The following is a 20,326-nucleotide window of genomic DNA, read 5'->3' as shown; positions in this document are numbered from 1 at the left end:
GACAACACCAAGCTATCCTAACATCACACAGCACAGGCCCTCTGAGGTCTGCTGGTCAGAGCTCCGGGAAGGACTGTGGCTCCCTTGTTCCTTTCTCGGGAAACTGCAATCCCACCCAAAGGCTAGCCCTGAGCCTGGCAGGGGCCTGTGGAAGTTTCTTGTGCTGGGAACATCCCAGCTTCTCCCAAGAGAGGTCTCCCTTTCTCAGTCCACACTGGAAGCTGGGGAAGGGGCACTCCCCTGGGTCCAGGCAGGAATCTCAAACGAAGTCCATGGAATTTCCCCACAGCCTTGTCTGTAAGTTCCCAATGTCTTGGCTGTTCCAGGCGTGACAAGGATCTCGATTCTACCCATGCTCCTCACGCCCTCGGGAAATCAATGTTTTCCTCCATGGGTGCTGGTCCCCAAAGAGGAGTTTTCACATCTCAGGGACCCAGAAGGATTTGATCAACCAGCGCTCTGAACCACGTCGAGGTGGTGGCCACGTTGGCCTGTCCTGAAAGAGTCCCCAGCTCAGGGCAGAAAAAGCTGGGGAGTGCCAGGCCCTCTGACCCAGTCACCTCAGAGACCTGCTCAAAGCTCAGCTTTCAGGGACCAAGAGTGTGAGAGACAGCTCTGCTTCCACCTCCTCCCAAAGGCTAAACCCCAGGGAGGCCATTCCACAGGCGTCCCCTGGCCACGATGGTTTCCTTCCTCCGGGCCACTCTTGGCTTCCCTGGGGCCTTGGCTAAAGCACCTGTCACCCGTTCTGCTCCCACCTCTGCTGAAGCTTCGGGGACAGAGCTGTGGTTTGGTCCCCACTCTGACCTCTTTCCCTTCCCTGTGTTACTTTGGTGTTCCTTCAACCCACCCAACACTGCTTTCCTAACCCCAAATTCCTCGGCCAGGGCAGCAGCTGGCTGAGCGGATGGTGACATGGAAACACTGTCAGATGGTCCCAAAGGGAACAAACCTCCCTCTTCGCTACCACTCACCCGCTCCAGTGGCGATAACCTGCTCAGAAATCAGCTGGACTGTCCCCCTGATGTGAGGGCTGGCCGCCTGGGCCCGTCCTTGGTCTCTGAGCGGGTAGGTTCTAACCTCTCCACAAGGCACACGGGTTGGTGGTCCCCGGGCACAGTGCACACACAGAAGCAGCTGCTCCCTCTTCCTCAGCATCCTGTGGCCTTCATCCTCCTCCTCTCCTTTCCCTTCCATTGCTCCCTGCATCCCAGTCTGGTCTCTCACCACTGTCTTGCCAACGCCTCCTTCCCTATCTCTAATCCTCTTTCCAGTCCCCTACCCTCCCTCTCCCAGGTTCTCTGTCCCTCTGGGTCCCCCTTCTGTTCACTCTTCCTCTCTCTCCATTTCTGGACCTCTCTGCACCCCTCTCCCCCTTGCTCTGTCTCTGCCTCTCCTTCTCCCTCCTGTATCATTCTTTCTCCTACTCCTGTCTTCTCCCCATTCCTAACCACTTGCTCCAGGCCCTCTCTCTGCAGCCTTCCAACACTGGGCTTTGGTTTGGAGCTGCCCCCCACTCCCTCCCTCCCACAAGGCTTCCCTCCCCCTTCCCTTCCACCTGGGACCCTGGTGCCCAGCCCCACCTGCAGGCAGCCTGCTGAGGAAGGTGCCAGTGGGGGCTGCAGTGCAGGGCTTGGTAGGAGCAGGAGGGGGCACAGTGCTGGGCAGAGCACTGGGGGAAGGTGTTTGCCCAGGGGGAGGGTCAGGACTTGGGGAGCTCCAGGTTTCAGGAATCCTACCAGGATCCAGCATCCGATCCCGGTTGGGTCCAGATGGGGGATTCGGACAGAGGATTCCTATTGTCTGTCTTGGAAACCCTCCCTCTCAGGTCCAACTCCAGTGGAAATGAACACAGGTTGGCAAATACATGGCACTAACTGCTTTTCTCCCCTCCTTTGGCTGAGCCAACATAACAGAATGGTGGGTCGCAGGCTCCTCTCCAGTGGGCCCCGCAGCCAGAAGCAGGCACACTGGAAGGAGCCCACATGCCGCCTGGACTCGGGCCTGAAAGGGGCTGCCTCGCCCCCAGCGAGGTGACTCTCCCGCCAGGTCCACGTGGCCGTGAGGGAAGTCCAGAAACACCTGAAATCTCCCTCAGTTGCTTCTCGCCAAGCAGGAGGGAGATGCCCCCCATGGTGGGAGGAGAGGGGGAGAGAGGACTCCTCGTCTGCCCCCCCACATACTTACACACACACACACACACACACACACACACACACACACACACGCCTCGGCTCCAAGCACTGCCCATCGGGTGGCAGACCCTGGGCATATCGCAAGGCGAGAGGTGGGCAAAGAGGGAGACGAGGTGGGGACAGGGTTACAAGGCCCGGGGATGGGGACAGGGGGTACCCTGTTCAGAGGTGACCTGCAAGTTCAAGTTATGCAGAAAAGTATCAAAGAGGCAAGACAGTCTCTGCCCTTAGCAAATGCCAGGGTCAGGCAGCACAAGAAGGGGCAGAGGGGCGGTACCTCCCCTGATGCCCCACAGTTAGGCCCCTCCCCAACCTCCAACCCTAACAACAGGGCCAAAGGGTCTGTGCTGTACAAAACAAGCTGGGGTTGAGGGTCCAGTCAGCAGCACGATGTCCCAGCAGAGAGGCCAGGCCAGCCCCAGGCAGAGCCACCCCTGGCCCTTGCTGCCTGGAGTCCCGGTGTCTCCAGTTCCCTCTGGGGCTGTGTGTCCTTTCTCAGACTCGGGGCTGGACAGGGCGCCAGTAGACAGGGAGGCCCTTGTGTTCTCCCTCGGTGCAGCTCAGACTCCTTCAGGAGAGCTGGGAGCAGGCTGGTGGCGCCTGGAGCTCTGCAAAGATGTGATGGTACCATCATCGGCCAAAAAAAAGGAAAGAGCTCGGTTGCCCTGGGGCAGTGTCTTGAATAAGTTTCTGCAGGAGGCAGGGACCAGAGGAGGCAAAGATGGGACCAGGCAGAAGCTCCCAGACCGAGGGAGCCTGGGGCACTGGAATCCCAGTGCCTCCTTCCCCGGGAGACTGCCGGGCCCCGGCCAGGTGGGAGAGGAGAGGAGACCCCAAGGGATGTCCGGCTCCCTTAGGTCAGTTGAGGGAGGGGCAGAATCAGGCCCTCCCAGGGTCTGCAGGGCCTCTCCCCTCCCCCAGGCTGCACCCAGCCTCCACCTCTCTTCAAAGTCTGGAGCTGGCAGGCGGGTAACAGATGAGAAGTCAGTCTGAGATTGGGGTCTTCCCAGAGCTTCAATGGAGGATGAGAGGGCAAGAGATGGGACACACTGAGGACAGGTCAATTCCTGGGCTGTGATCCTGGCCTTCAGGGTCCCTGTGAGTGAGCAACGGGACAGGGGAGGACTCCCCAGCTGGAGACATCACCCCCTGGTCGCAACACGGAGCTTACTGTAGAGCTCACAAAATCTAAGAGAGAGAGAGAGAGAGAATTGGAGAAAGTCAGAGACCACCAGGGCATTGGGGCTCCCCTGGGCCCATCCTCAGGGCAAAACTGGGCAGTGGTGAGGTGGGGGCCCGGGCTCTGAAATCCCACCGGGGCCTCGGACTAGCTGGATGGCCCTGAGCAGGCCAGTGGACCTCAAGGAGTCCCAACTTCCTCATCTGCAAGACGGCAGAACAGCCTCCTTCACAAGGTGCGTCTGAGGGTCAGAAAGACATAAAGAGCCCCAGACAAGGACTGCGCAGTGTTCGGCACATACTAAATGCTGGAAATTACGGCAATTTATTTTATTTTTTACTTTTGTCCCGGAGGTCTTTGGCTTAGAACTGAACTGTGAGGCTCAGTCATCTTGAGCTCTTCATGAGGATGGAGATCTCTGGACACTGATGTCACTTTTAACACTGAGCTATTAGGGTGCCTGGGGAGGGAGGAGAGGACGCCGAGTGGGCCCACCTCACACCAGAAAGGGCAGATGGCTTTCTTAGCCCCGCACTTCTGGAAGCTGCCACCAGAGGGCAGGCCCTGACTTCATACCAAGGCCACAGAAACCGCAGGCTATCAGGGTATCCAGGGGCAGGAGGCTCAGAGCTTAGGTTAGCAACTAGCAGCCCAGGGAGGGCTGAAAAGGGGGCAGGCAGTGGGGCAGACCTTAGTCTTTGGACTTGGACCTGGGTTCAAATTCTGGCTCCACCACTTAGGTGGCTTTGAGCAAGTGACTGGACCTCTCATTTGTAAAATGGGGGTCATGATGCCCGGCTGACGGGGAGTGGGGCGGAGTGGCAGCGTTTACAGAGCGTTCACCACGTGCCCCGTTGCAGGCACAATCTTTCCTTCTTCCTCACAGGACAACCCGTGTTACCATAAGGATATGCATGTTTAAACTATACGGTGGTACTTTCCACCACACTCGTTTTGTGAATGCAGGAAACTGAGGCTCACGGAGGCGAAGTCACTTCTTAGCTCAGCCTGCTTCCAATATAGATGATCTGCTTCCACAGTCTAAGGGTTCCACCACAAGGCCAAACTACCTCCCGCCAAATGAGAGAGTCTTCACCACCATTAGCCCTATTTTATAGATGAGAAATTCCAAGAGATGAATATAATTAATGGAAAGTGCTAAACATAGGCCCAGCTCAGGCTAATAGCTCACGGAAGGGTGTGACTATGAAAATGACTACTATTTCTCACAGCAGAGAACGCACACCCAGGCAGACGGGGGTCTGTCCGACGAAGCCCTGCAGTGTCTCCCCTTGCTCCGGGGGCAGGGCGGGCCCTGGGTCAGAAGACCGGCCCTCCAGTGGAGAACAATCTGGCACTGTCATTTCAATGGTAAGTGTGCAATTTAACTTCTGGAAAGACACCAAGAAGACACTTGTGTATAAGAAGACACAGACAAAAATGTTCATTGTAGCATTGCCAGGAATAGTAAAAACCTGGAAGTCTCCCTAAGAGCCCCTAAAAGGAGAATGGTAAGAAAGTACAGTTCCTTTATTTCATATGATGCTAAGCACTGGATAAAAAGATGATTCTCCATGAAATGAGAGACAGATCTTTACAACATGCTCCAGAGTGGAGCACAGAAATCGAGCTGAGGCGGGGGTTTGTTTGGGATGATACCTGTGCTATGTCATATTAGCACTTAACACTACTCTCTGTTTTGTAAAGGGACAGATCAGGTTTGAAGACACACAGATAAGCATTGACAACAGTGACAACCCCTAAGGTTCTGGCCTTAGGTGTAAGTTGTTTCTTTGTTGTATTTTAGTGTTAACTGATATACATATCCTATATAATAAAACCCTGATCTGCAAATCGACCAAACGGTCGCTATGATGCGTACTGACCACCAGGAGGCAGACGCTCAACAAAGAAGCTGCCCCCTGGTGGTCAGTGCGCTCCCACAGGGGGAGCACTGCTCAGCCAGAAGCTGGGCTCACAGCTGGCAAGCGCAGTGGCAGTGGCAGGAGCCTCTCCCGCCTCTCTGGCAGTGCTAAGGAGCAGCGAGCTCAGTGGTAAGGAACAGCGAGCAGGTGAGCGGTAAGGGGCGAAGGGTCCCGGACTGCAAGAGGGATCCTGGTCTGTGAGAGGGATGTCTGACTGACTGCCAGCAGGCGGACATCTCCTGAGGGGTCCCAGACTACGAGAGGGTGCAGGCCAGGCTAGGGACACCCCCCCCCCTGCATGAATTTCATGCACCAGGCCTCTAATTGCAATATACTATGTATAAAGCACTGTTCAAGAACTGTAACTCTACCAATAATGTGTATATACCTCCCTGTCCACATCTGCTCCTGGCTTCCCTCATCCATTCTACCATTTATATTTCTCGTTTCCTTGTTGTTGTTGTTTTTTTAAAAAAACACACACCCATATCACCATAAATATATGTGTGTTTAAACTACATTGCTTAGTGGTGCTTGGTGTTTGAGCTCAATATAAATTTCACTGTGTCATCTTCTGGAACTTTATTCTCCACCGCGCCCCCCCGCCCCCCCAGTGGTATGTTTCCAGCGGGAACCCATTCTGTTACTATAAACTGAGGTTCATTCATTTTCAGTTATGAACTATTCCGTGGTGTGACTATATCACCATTTGTCTATCCAGCCTCCTGTCCACAGCCATGTAGGTTGCTTTTGGTTGTCTGCTATTTTGAAACTGCTGCCAAGAGCATTCTTGCCCGTTTCTCATGGGCTTACCCCACTGGCGGGCTTTGCTGGGTCCCAGGCGCGAGCTGTTCGGATCTGAGACATAAAGCCACCCTGTTTTCAAGGTGATCGCACTGCCTGTTCCATGCCCAGTTTCGCATCGCTGTTAACCTTGACGTCGCCCCGCCCGCCCCTGCCCACCGACGCGTGCACTCGCCTTTGTTGTCGGGCTTGAGCTCCTCCAGAAGCAAGTCTGTTTGCCGGTTGCCCAGCACGAAGGCGAGGAAGGAGAGGATGAGGGCGTTGAGGATGCCGATGATGGCCAGGATGTACGCCCAGCGCACCGAACAGTCCCCCAGGGAGTACTTGCCGGTCTTGGCCCCGCACATGTCCCGGATCGTCTCGGCGTCCCAGCCGTCGGGGAAGATCATGCAGCCCAGCACGAGGCACAGAGCTGAGGGGCGCGAGGCCAGCCCCGCGGTCGGGAAGGAAGGCAGAAGGGGATGGTTACTCCTCAGAGCCCGAGCACCCCCGGGAGCCCTCCTCACTCCGCTCATCAACCCAAGGGCCTGCTAACCGGTCCCCGCGGGTTCCAGAAACTCCTGGGCCTGGAATGACCGACTGCCCAGGAGAGCAGAAGCTTCCGGAACCCGCAACGCCCCCTCCTGCCCCCATCACATCAACTCCTTCCTGGAAATATGAGAAAAGAACCAACCACGGTCGCCTCCCTTAGCACCTTGGCCATGCTTGCCCTCTCCCATCCTCGGCACCATTGATTTATTTCGGTTGTTCATTCACATGTTTACTGAGTGATTTTTCCTTTCCGTCACGATATGGAAGTGTGTCCTCATTCACACAGTTGAGCACTGTGCTCAGAGAACAGACTGGGGTGAGAACCAGGGGGTTTGAGCCTAGTTCCTTCGCTTACTCAGTCCATGACTTTGGGGTGCCTCCTGTTGGTCTGTGTGACGGGAATCAGAGTGAATACTTACCTCCCAAGGTGGTTGTGAGGATTAAGTGAAGTCATGCTTGAAAGACAGCGCAGTGCCAGGCATTGACTCACTCAGGTAGTATCTATTGAAGGCCTACCTGCTCTGTGCCAGGCACTGGACTAGGCAAGGGGCAGGGTACTTGGACTCCAGCCTCATGAAACTTGCGCTTTAGGTGGGGGATGAGGGGAGAGAGACCCATTAGACAAAAGCCTTAAGGGGCTCAAATCCTGGCTCAGCTATTTCCAGGATGTGTGATCTCGAGCCAGTTCTGTCACCTTTGAGCTTCAGTTTTCTCGTCTGTAAAATGGGGATAATGATGGCAATCAAGTAATCGTAAAGATTACAACAAGCAGTAAATGTGAAGTGCTTGACACAGTAAGTCCGGCATAAATGTTAGCTGTTATTATTAAAACTAATCATAACAATAATCATGCAAATAAGGAGGGGGCTTGGTTTTAGATGAGGGGAGAGGGGCAAGGCAAAGGGGAAAAAAAGCATTTGGCCCAGCCGATGTTGCTCAGTGGTTGAGCATTGACCTATAAACCAGGAGGTCACGGTTAGATTCCCAGTCAGGGCATGTGCCCTGGTTGCAGGCTCAATCCCCAGTGAGGGGCATGCAAGAGGCAGCTGATCAATGATTCTCTCTCATCATTGATGTTTCTATCACTCTCTCCTCTCCCTTCCTCTCTTAAAAAAAAAAAAAAAAAAGAGCAAAAACAGTCAAAATGGGTCCCTGCTGATTCCTTGCTGGGCACCCGCTCCCTCTGAGTTTAGTGACCCTAGTGAGTGGGACTCAAGTGTGAGCCAATCAGCACATTGTATTTCTCTGGTAACTAATTGGCTCAGAGAGGGGCAACAAGGCCCCAGAGGCGGTGCCCTCTGCTCCTCCCTCCCCTTGCAGTGCTGGTTGCCGTGTGACCTGAGACTGTGTGGTTTGATGTTGCCATCTTCGTGTCTGATGGTACCGCCAGCGACAGGGTTACTGTGTATGAAACCCAAAGGTTCCGTGCTGGCCAACTGAGTGCTTAACCTGGGTTTTATTTTTATTTTATTTTTTAAATATATTTTTATTGATTTCAGAGAGGAAGGGAGAGGGAGAGAGAGATAGAAACATCAATGATGAGAGAGAATCATTGATTGGCTGCCTCCTGCATGCCCCCTACTGGGGATGGAGCCCACAACCCAGGCATGTGCCCTTGACGGGAATGGAACCCAGGACCCTTCAGTCTGCAGGCCGATGCTCTATCCACTGAGCCAAACCAACCAGGGCCTTAACCTGGGTTTTAGATGACAGCAATGACAAAGTGGAGGTGGGGGTCAGTTCTACCCCCTGTCCACGAGGCCCATCTAGTTCCCAGGATAGGGACGGGGCCCTAAGCTTTGCCACCTTCCTCCTGAGACCCCAGACTCCTGCCTGACAGCGAAGTGGGGACCCTCCTCCCTTCCTCCCCCTTTTCTCGTTTGGCCTCCTCTGGCCTCCCCTCCCGTCCCTGTTGGTAGTGTCCCCCTGCCCCCAGGTTGTTTCCACACTGAAGCAGGGCTCCAGCACAGCACTGTGACCACACACACCCAGCAGGCTCCCTCCCCTCTGCAATGCTCGCCTCCTCAGACAGGGGCTCAGCTCCAATGGAACACCGGGCCACCTAAGTGCTGGGAAAAGAGTTCCTGCCAAGGGGATGGCAAATGCAAAGTGCCCTGCGGCAGGAATGAGCTGGGTGAGTTAAGGAATTCAACAAGTTTGAAGACACCCGTTAGACCAGCGGTTCTCAACCTGTGGGTCGCGACCACGACCCTTTCACAGGGGTCGCCTAAGACCATCGGAAAACACATATATAATTACATATTGTTTTTGTGATTAATCACTATGTTTTAATTATGTTCAATTTATATATCCTGCATGTCAGATATTTACATTACGCTTCATAACAGTAGCAAAATTACAGTTATGAAGTAGCAACGAAAATAATTTTATGGTTGGGGGTCACCACAACATGAGGAACTGTATTAAAGGGTCGCAGCATTAGGAAGGTTGAGAACCACTGCTTTAGACACTCAAATGGAGAGGAAAGCTGGGGGGGGGAGGGGTGATCAGTGCTGGAGATGTAACCAGTGGTGCTGTAGGCGTGCAAATCCCTGGGATTGAACACAACGGAAACTCGAAGAGGAGTCTCAGGACTGAGCCCAGGGGTGCTCAGCATTTACTGGACGGCAACAGAGGAGGAGCCTATGGAGAAAGCTTGATGCATTCGTCTCCCCAAATGTCCCTGACACTTTGCAAAACCCTCCAGGTCCCTGTCAGAGAGGGGAGGAGAATCGAACTTCAGGGTGGAGAGATGAGAGAAAAGGAGCGGACTCAACGCAGCCCTTCGCCCGGTGCCTCCCACCCATCCACACACACACACACACACACACACACACACATCCACACACACACTCATACTCATACACACACACTCACTCACACACACTCATACACACACACACACACACTCACTCACACACACACACACACACACACACACATACATACACACACACACATACACACACTCATACTCATACACACACATACACACACACACACACACACACACACACACACACACACCCAGCAAGAGGCAGGAATGAGGAAAGAGCCTGGGGAGAGGACAAACCCAGTCAGCCCCTCCTCCTTCTCTCCAGCCCTCCCCTCCTGGGGTTCCGTGTTTCCTCTCCTGCCGGGAGCATTCCTCGTCTCCATGGAAACCGCTCCAGCATCCAGAGCTCCCGGCCTCGCTGCTCCAGCTCCGGAACCGGAGAACCTGCAATCCAGCGTTCAGCCCTCAAAGAGGTTTTCTCCCAGTGGCTCTGCGTGCCCTCTGTCTCTGCTTCACCATTTACCGTCTCTCTCTGTCTCTGTCTCTCTCTAATCGCATGTCCATTCCTTTCTTTCTCCACCCTTTGCATCTTTCCTTACAGGCCTCTCCATATCCCCCTCTGGGGCTAGTCTTTATGGTGCTCAAGTCTCAGTCTCCACTCGACCTTTGACCCTGGCTCTTCCCTCTTCGGTTTAGATCTCTCGGCATTTAACATTCACTCACCACTCCTCCTCCTCCTCCCTTCCTTTTCTGGCTTCTCTTCCTTCCCTGTGTCTATATCTCTTGGCCCTTTCCTTCCTCTGGCTCTCCCTCTGCACACTCCCCATGTGCATTCTGAGTGCCAGGCACTGTGCACACTGGCAGGCATGGTTTCTGACCTCGGAAGCAGAGCTGTGTGGGGAGGGATAAAATCAAGTCCACACACACTGCTTGGGAGGAAACAGACTGGGTACTGAGACCCTGAGTCACGGTGCTCAGAGGGGCTGGCGGTGGATTCTCCCCCCATCTCTCTCTCTTTCTCTGCCTCCTTGGCTCTGCAGGGTTTTAGGTGGTGGCTCTGTGGACCCAAAGGCTGCACTGGGAATGGGAAACAACAGAAATCCGGCAAACGGAGGAAAGCAAACCAGATGGGCTGCTCTGGAAAGAGAGGAAAGACCACGAGGACAGCCCACACCAGGAAAAGAGGCTCAACCATCAGGAGGTGGAATGACTACAGGCAAGGCAGCCTTCAGCATCCCCATTTGCCGGATGAGGAAAGTGAGGCTGAGGTCTTTGGAGTCCGGTTTAAGTCTCTTGAAAATCATCAGCTGGCTGAAGAGCTGGCTGCTTCAAGCAAGACACAGGCACCAGTGCAGGGTGCAGCATCCTGATGCTTGGCCTGATCATTCTTCCTGGCAGGGGACCATCCTGTGCATTGTGGGATATTTCACATCATCCCTGGCTTCTACCCGCCACATGTCAGTGCCACCACCACTCCCGGTCATAATAAAATGTCTCTAGCCCAGCTGGTGTGGCTCAGTGGCTGAGAGTAGACCTATGAACCAAGAGGTGACAGTTCAATTCTCGGTCAAGGCACATGGAAAGGTCACGGGTTTAATTCTTGGTCAGGGCACATACCCAGGTAGTGGGTTCGATACCCAGTAATGGTGTGTACGGGAGGCAACTGATCAATGTTTCTCTCTCACATTGATGTTTCTCTCTCTCTTTCTGCCTCTCCCTTCTTCTCTCTGTAAGATCAATATAAACATATTCTCAATATAGGATTAAATAATAATAACAATAATAAAAATGATGACCGAAGACTTCCCTAACCTGGTAAAAGAAATAGACATACAAGTCCAAGAAGCACAGAGTCCCAAACAAGATGAACTCAAAGAGTCCCACACCAAGACACATCATAATAAAATGCAAAAGGTTAGAGACAAAGAGAGAATCATAAAAACAGCAAGAGAAAAGCAGTAACTCCCAAAGACTGTCAACTGATTTCTCAACAGATATGTTGCAGGCCAGATGGAATTGGCAAGAAATATTCAAAGTGATGAAAAGCAAGGACCTACAACCAAGATTACTCTATCCTGAAAAGCTATCATTTAGAATTGAAGGACAGATAAAGAGCTTCCCTGACAAGAAAAAGTTAAAGGAGTTCATCACCACCAAAACAATATTATATGAAATGTTAGAGAGTTTTATTGAAGAAGAAGAAAAGAAGATAAAAAAATATGAACAATAAAATGGTAATAAATACATATCGATCAACAATTGAGTCTACAAACAAAATGACCAAGAACAGAAACAGACTCATTCAGAGAACTTTTTGTTGATTGCCAGATGAGGGGCGGGGAGGGGGGGAGGGATTAAGAAGTACAAATTGGTTGTTATAGAATAGTCATGGGGATGTGAATTACAGCATAGGGAATATAGTCAATAATATTCTGATACCTAGGCTGGATGCAGAATTTATTGGGATGATCACATATTAAGTTATATAATGTCTAGTCACCAGGGTGTACAAAAATATTTTTTAAAAAGCCTCCCATACCCCCAAATATCCAGGTTTCAGTGACTTAATGTTCTACTTATAGAGAATAATTTCTTAGTCCAGCACTGGATTTTCCTTGTAGTTCTATTTTATTTTGTACAGTAAATATGTACAAGTATAGTGGAAAATTTAAAAACACAGAAAAGCATCAAGAAGAAAAAAAATCATTTGTAATTTCCCACTGAAAGTTAAATAATAATATTTGTGTATATAATCTTCCTATATAATATAACTTGTAAAGTAAAATGGAAACATTTTACTTTAAAAATGAAAAAAAAGATGTACAACATCACTAATCATTAGGGAAATGTAAATCAAAACTACAATGAGATACCACTTCACACCCGGTATGATGGCTATAATAAAAACCTCAGCTAATAGCAAGGCTATGAGGAAACAGGAGCCCTCATACACGGCTGGTGGTAATGCACATGGTGTGGTCACTTTGGACAACAATGTGGCAGTTTTTCAAAATGATAACTAGCCCTGGCCAGTTTAACTCAGTGGATAGAGCATTGGCCCGAGGACTGAAGGGTCCCAGGTTTGGTTCCAGTCAAGGGCGTGTACCTCGGTTGCAGGCTTGATCCCTGGCTCTGGTCAGGACAGTATGGGAGGCAACCAATCGATGTGTCCCTCTCACATCGATGTTTCTCTCTCTCTGATTCTCCCACTCCCTTCCACTCTCTTTAAAAATCAATGGGAAAATATCCTCAAGTGAGGATTAACAACAACAACAACAAAATGTTAACTCTAGGTACATACCCAAGAGAAATGAAAACATGTGTCCATACAAAAACTTGTACACAAATGTTCATAGCGTTATTCATAATAGCCCAAAGGTGGAAGCAACCCAACTGCTGACTTAATAAACAAAATGCGATATAGCTACAAAATGGGATATTAGTCACAAAAAAGAATAAAGTATTGATACATGCTACAACATGAGGAACCTCAAAAACATTATACAAAGTGAAAGATGCCAGTCACAAAGACCACCTATTATATGATTCCATTTATACTGGTATGAACTGTCCTGAATAGGCTAATATATAGAGACAGAAAGTAGATTAGTTGTTGCTTAGAGGCCGAGCAACCTAATGGAGAAATTGTTTAGGGAGCGATAGCTAAAGGGCATGAGGCTTCTTCTTGAATTTATGAAAATATCCTAAAATTGATTGTGGTGATGGTTGCACAACTCTGTGAATATGCTAAAAAACCAAAATAAAACACCCCGCCCCACTGAATTATACTGTTATATGGGTGAACTGTATGGCATATGAGTTCTACCTCAATAAAGCTATTATCAAAGAAAGGGAGTGGGCAGTTTAGTCTGTGTCTCTCTCTCTCTCTCTCTCTCTCTCTCTCTCTCCAAGTCTCTGTCTCTCCACTCATGCTGAGGTCTCCTGCCAACACATGGGTGTGGCTAGATCCCTCCAGCTTCAGTCAACCTTCAGAAGACTGCAGCCCCCACTGAGATCTTGGTTGCAACTTCATAAGAGACCTTGAGCCAGAATACTCACCTACATTGCTCCCAAATTCCTGTGACTCACAGAAACAGAAATTATAAATGCTTGTTGCTTTAAGCCATTAAGTTCTGGGGTAATTTGTTAAACAACAATAGATAACTGATTTATGTTTCAAAGTATTGTTTGCATTTGCTTGTATATTTATGGATTTCTTGGAAAGGATACTCAAGAACTGGTAATAATGATTACCTCTGGGAAGATCATTGAGGGATGAGGGCGAGGAGACTTACACCTGATTGTATACGTTTTTGCCTTTTGAGTTTTGTATCATGTGCATTTATTAAATTTTCCAAAAAGTAAATAAATGTCTGGAAAATTTTTAAATAAAAAAAGTGAACAACTATCTGCTGCTTACAGATCAAGTCTAAACGTTTCACCGTGGCACAGAAAGCCTCCTCCATCCGTCTCCCAGTCTCACCTCTCCTTGCCCTAATTGCTTGTAGTCCCCAGAACACAACAGGCTATTTCCTACATCCATGCCTTTGATCGTGCTGTCTCTTCTGCCTGGTTGCCTTTCTCCTTCCCTCCCATCCTTTAAGACTCAGCACAAATGCTGTCACTTTTTGAAAGGCTTTCTTGGTTGTCCATAACTGTGTCAGAAGCCCCCTCTGTGCCCCCAGAATAGCCTATGCGTGATTCCAGCCATTTCACGTGCCGTACATAGGTGATGATCTGTTTTCTTCTCTGCCTCTTTCATTAGACTGTGAGCTCTCTGGGAGTGAGGACCCTTAATCAAGATTCCCAGAGCTGAGCACAGTGTCAGACACACAGAGGAGGCTGGCAGTAAAGGACGGGTGTGAGGGGAGGGGAAGAGAGAGGGAAGGGAGGTGGGAGGAAGGAAAGAAGGGAGGGAGGGAGAGTTCGTGGAGGAAGAAAGAAAATGAGAGAGGGGGAGAGGAAGGGAGGAAAGAATTCCCCCAATGTGCTCAGTAGTGTTATACACATCAACAAAGACTTAACTGGATGAGTAAAATCCTAAACCAAACCTGAGACAACCAGCAAAAAATGGGGAGGAATGTGAATGCATATTCCTAGCTGTCGTGATAGAAGCTCCTGTCGTGGCTGTTCCTGGCCCAGAGGCCCCCGCTGATGAAGGACACACATCTGGAAGGCTGGGCGATCTCACCTCGGGATCACCAACCAGCCCCTGCTGCCACCTCCACCACCAGTCTCCTCATCTCCCACTCCATCTCACACACTCTGTTCTCTGCTGTGACTCCTACTATGTGGCACATAGTAGGCACTCAATATTAAAGGAGTTGTGGTCAGAATCATCCCCCTTCTGTGGATAGAGGGTCTCACTTTGTGACCATGAAATCGTCTCTTTTCTCTAGGACTCAAGTTTTTTTTTTATCTGTGACATGAAGGAGTTGGACAAGCTGACCGGTAAGACCCTTTCCAGCTGGTAGTTGATGACTTCTCAAGGCCTCTGACCATCAGTCCACACTCTCCCACCGGAGCACTAGGACCCCTCACCAACTGCTTTTCACTCAGACTATGTCACAGAAATAGCCATGGCCATGTATTGAGTGTTTATTGTACACCAGGAACCATACTCTGCATTTTACACCCATCATTTCGTTTCTTTCTTTCTACCACCTTTGAGGTAGGTACAATAATAATCTCCATTTTACAGATAAGGACACAGATTCAGAGAGGAAAACCTACTTATCCAAGCCCACACAACTGGGAAGCGGCAGAAGGGAATTTCAAGTCCTCTGTTCTTCAACCACTATCCCAAACTGCCCCCTCGGACCCTCAACCAGGCTTCCAACCTGAGTGGCTACTCCAGCCAGCAACCTCCCCTTGGCTAACCTCACCCCACCCACAGGCAGGCACAGAGCACACAGAGCTCACAGCTGTAACTTGTAACCTTCGTATTCCCTTCCTGGGCTCCAGTTCTAGATCCTTTAGGACTTGTGTTAAGTCTCACCTCCACCCTTCACTAGATGTGTGGCCTTTGGGCAAGTCACTTTAACAGGTGAAGATTAAATGACATAATGAATGTGAAAATGTCTAGCACAGAAGCTGGCACATTGTGTGTTCTTGGTAAGTGGGGAAGACCAGGCCAAGAGGAGTACAGATGTCCCAAGAAGCCCTGAAAAGCTGACCCCTAACTCCATAGAGAGCCACCTGGGTCTTCCAGCCTCTCAACTTTGCATTCAACCCTTCTGGCAAATACGTATATCCTGCCTCTATCCCCACCATTCATGCTCCTTTATAAATCCTTGGGCTTTAGAGTCAGAAAAACTGAGTTATAATCCTGGCTCCACCACTTACCACTTGTGTGACCTTGGACAAGTGACTTCTTCCTCTTTGAGGCTCAGTGTTCTTATCTATAAAATATCAATAATTGCCCAGCTGGTGTGGCTCAGTGGTTGAGCGTCGATCTGTGAACCAGGAGATCGTGGTTCGATTCCCAGTCAGGGCACATCCCCGGGTTGCAGGCTCAGTCCCCAGTAGGGGGCGTGCAGGAGGCAGCTGATTGATGATTCTCTCTCATCACTGATGCTTCTGTCTCTCTCCCTCTCCCTTCCTCTCTGAGATCAATAAAAAAGATATCTTAAAAAATATACCAATAATGGCACCTATTCCATAGGATTGCTGTGAGGATTAGAAAATAGTATGCGTGTAAATGTTTAGCAAATGCTCAAGCATTTAGTAAAGGCTCAGAAAATATTAACGATTTTTCCTGAATAATAATAACAGTCATAGCTGCCTACTGATTAGAGTCCAAACTCCTTGATTCAGTATTGACAGCCTTGCACCTTGTAGCCCTATTGCTCCTTCCTGGCCTCTCCTCCCTCCTGCTATTCCCCTATGTGGATGTCACACTCAGTCCAGACGTGGCTTTCTTACCTCTGTGCCTCTGTCCGTGATCTTCCTCTCCATTAAGAATGCTCTCCCAAACCTCACACCTGTCCACACCCTGTCCTGCTCGAGTCTCACCTTCCGAGTAAGCCCATAGCCTCCTCTATGTCCTGAGTTTCCACTCTGTCTGCACTTGTCTTACCTAGAGTATCCCTCTCCCAGTGGTCACATGTGACTTCTCTTTGCAGGAATTGACCTTCCTCTACTATCAGCCCACGTGTTCCAGGGATTAATTAAGAGGTGGACACCTGACCAAAACTGAGCCAATAAGAATCAGCTCTGGAACTTTCGCTGGAACCATTGAGTAACAGGTGTTCTTTTTCAACAGGCATTGCTAAGCTACAGCAATGCAGTTTCAGAGCTGCTAGTAGCTGTATTTATCACCTTCAAGAGAGAAGCAGACTTGCCCTGGCTTGTTTGGCTCCGTGAATAGAGCGTCGGCCTGTGGACTGAAGGATCCCAGGTTCAATTCCAGTCAAGGGCACATGCCTGGGTTGTGGGCTCAATCCCCACTGCGGGGTGTGCAGGAGGCAGCCAATCAATGATTCTCTCTCATCTTTGATGTTTCTATCTCTCTCCCTCTCCATTTCTCTCTGAAATCAATAAAAATATATTTTTTTTAAAATTTGAAAGAGAGAAGCAGGCTTAAAAATAAGCCAATACAGAGGAACAAAGAAATGAAGAGAGACATATTATAATGGCATTATTTGATCATCTAGATTCATCCATGCCTGAAACCAGATACTCTTGACTTTTAAGTTATGTGAATCAAAAACACTACCCTCTTTATTACTTAAAATTTTTAAAAATTATCTTATTTTATTTTTAGAGAGGAAGGAAGGGAGAGAAAGAAACATCTATGCGAGAGATTGAACCTGCAACCTAGGCATGTGCCCTGACCAAGAATCGAACTTTCAACCTTCTGGTGCACAGGATGATGCTACAAACAACTGAGCCACACTGGTCAGGGATACTCTATATTATTTTTATTTATTTAAGCCAGTTTGAGTTGGGTTTCTGTCACTTGCTAGTGAAAGACCGCTGACCAATATAGTGATCTAACTAGATGATAACTTGAGAGCAGGAACTGCATTTTATAGCCTTACAAAATGCTCTCAAATCCTTGGGGACAGGGGTGATCTTAGTGTCACAGCGCATAGCATAAGGATGATCACAAAGCAGGTAAGGAATAAACTCAGAAATCTCTAAGCAAAATGGAATCAACTGCTCAACTCTGATAACAGCCCTCAGGGGTGGGACAGTAGCACAAGAGAAAGAGCACTGGGCTAGGAGTCAAGACTAATTTACTCACTTACTGGCTGTGTGACTTTGGGTAAAACCATAATTTCTCTAGGCTCAGTCTCTCCTCTCTAAAATGGGGGCAGGAGGCCTGGTGGCGTGGCTCAATGGTTAAGAGTAGATCTATGAACCAGGAAGTTACAGTTCGATTCCTGATCAAGGCACATGCCCAGGTTTCGGACTCGATCCCCAGCGTGGGGCATGCAGGAGGCAGCAGATCAATTATTCTCTCTCATCATTGGTGTCTCTCTCACTCTCTCCCTTCCTTTCTGAAATCAATAAAAATATGTTTAAAAATAAATAAATGGGGGGCAGGGGAAGGTGGTATTTGAAGGAGCTGATCTCTAAGATCCCTGAAACTCTATAATTACATAGAGGTTGTGGAACAGTTCACCCAGTCCCCAAGATTAAACCCACTTGGATTACAGAGAATTAAGAGGCCAAGAGGTCAGCAACCCATCTGCAAACTCCAAATTAAGGTTGAGGAATTGGGGGTTCCAACTGAGCATATATTCTTTCCAACTTGCCTTTGGAAGAAGAATATAATTTAAATACATAAAATCATGTTCTGGGTAGCACTGAGCTATATGGAGAGATATGTCCCATATCCTAACAATTCCCCTTTCTCACCTGCTTAAAAAAAAATCTAAGTTGAATGGAGTGAAAAAGCCCAGAGGATGTCCACATCTGAATAAGCACTGACTTGTTCAAAGTAGTTCTTTTGGGAGTTTGGGCAATTCTTCCAGTGGCACAGTACCTCTTGCCTGCATCTGTAGAAGTCCCCTTGGAAAGCAAACCAGCCTCAAGATTTTGCCCTCACTCCTTGGCTTTCATCCCAAATGACAACTGTCAATTTGATCACCCATCCTATTGTCCACACTTGTCCCTGAGTAACTTCCAGCCATTTTAAAAAATCATATTCCTCCTTTAAAAGATGGGAGTTTCCCCTCTCAATGTTGACCTTCAAGAGAATACATCCCATGCACCCAAGATAATTCCCTACAACGTTTTCAGCAGTGGAAAAATCGACAAGTGAGAAAGCACTTCCTCCAGGGGACTCTTTTGAAGGGGCCAACACTTGTTGAATGCTAGCCCTGGCTGGGTAGCTCAGTTGGTTAGAGTGTCATCCTGATATGCCAAGGTTGCAGGTTTGATCTTCAGTCGGGGCACACATAAGAAGCAACCAATGAATGCATAAAAATAAGTGAAAGAACAAATTGATGTTTCTCTCTCAAATCAATCAATAATAATAAAAAAAAACACTTGTTAAATGCTCTGAGGTGCTTATTTTGAAAAACTATCTCTGTTGCATGATCATCATATTTTCCCTTCTCCCTCTCACCCTGGAGGGCTCCAGATTTTTTCCTAGCCTTCATCAGCCCTCCTCCCCCATCTTCTGGCCCCACTTTTCCTAGCCCAACTCTCTTCCCTGCCTGCAATTAGGCAAATGCACAAGTTGCTGAATCTTCAAAATCTGTCTTCGATCGAAAGGCGGGCAGGCGTGGGGGACTCTAATGGATCCTGAAAAACTGTCTCAGCAATTTTTATTCCCAAAGGCCCTTCTCCAATTCTTAGGGTAAGATGTCTGTCTTAGCCAAACATTTCAGAGGGTCCTAGGAATTCATTCCCATTTGGGCACAGCACCAGAACCCTCCTCCCTGCGTTGAATGAGAGTGGGGAATGGAGATCAGTCCTCCAGAGACCCATGTTGCCAGGTGCTGCCAACCACCCACACTTCAAACACTGAATAGACACTATGGACAGCCTCCTGCTATATCTTAGCACAGCACTTTAAAGTTTACAAGATACTCATTTGTTCTTGGAATCCTCTCCACCGTCTTATGGATGAGAAAACTGAACCCCAGAGAAGTAAAGTGAAAGATCCAAGTTTACGATGTCAGGAAGTTAAAGGTCCAAGTCAGATCTCTTGAGTCACCATCTCAAGTTTTTTTCAATACAACAAACATCGTTCACACCTAGAGTCACTCCTCATTCTGGTAATGATTTCCCCTAAAACAGCCAACAGAGTGTCTCAGGGGCCCTCAGAGACTCTACCATAACTCTAACCCACCCATAAACGCAGTCCGCCCATATCCAAGCCCACAGCCCCAAAGACCCATTTCTAAGGCGTCTCTCTCATGGAATTCTCCCCTCACTGCTGAGGGACAACCAAAGGTATGTTTTTAGACAGAGGAGCAGAATCTGTCTCTGATTCCTCCAAGAAAGGGTGCTAGAAGGAGGGAGCCGCTTCCCCCAGCTCCTGCTCTAGGGGTCCCGCCCCCGCCCCTCCCCTACCTGCCAAGAGCTGCATCCAGGCACAGATCTTGTAGACCGTGGCGGTGTTGCAGAAGAAGAACAGCGAAAAGCAGGTAATGCAGCCGAGGATCAGCACCATGGAGAGCAGCACGAAGAAGGCGGCCGCCTTGAAGGCGCCGGACGGGATGGTGCTGAAGTCAGTGAACGAGCCGCGGCAGGTGAGCTCGCGGCCCGTCAGCCCGCTGCCCACACTGAATTTGAAGAGGCCGAAGTAGCCGGGCTTTGGGGGTGCTCACGCTGTCCGCCCAACCCAGTAGGCTTGTATGAAAGACCACCACGTTGATGATGAGCGATGGCGATGGGGACTATGGCCCATAGCACGCCAGATGGCCCGCGAATTCCGCATGTAGTGCTCGTGATAGAG

The 20,326-nt window shown here is 49.4% G+C and overlaps 1 protein-coding gene across 1 annotated transcript; it reads right to left on the bottom strand.

Annotated features, from left to right (window-relative positions):
- Window positions 1-1,582: 1,582 nt before the first annotated feature.
- Window positions 1,583-20,320, bottom strand: LHFPL4 (LHFPL tetraspan subfamily member 4; the record flags this gene model as incomplete). Its single annotated transcript, XM_006083898.3, is given in 6 exon segments — window positions 1,583-3,383; window positions 6,280-6,516; window positions 19,942-20,230; window positions 20,232-20,249; window positions 20,251-20,286; window positions 20,288-20,320. Coding segments are annotated over 6 exon segments (714 nt in total), but the record flags the coding sequence as incomplete, so codon positions are not given.
- Window positions 20,321-20,326: the final 6 nt, after the last annotated feature.

This window comes from Myotis lucifugus, unplaced genomic scaffold (assembly GCF_000147115.1).
Source record: "Myotis lucifugus unplaced genomic scaffold, Myoluc2.0 scaffold_8, whole genome shotgun sequence".
NCBI classification, from domain to species: Eukaryota; Metazoa; Chordata; class Mammalia; order Chiroptera; family Vespertilionidae; genus Myotis; species Myotis lucifugus.
This window is presented reverse-complemented; position numbering and strand designations above follow the sequence as displayed.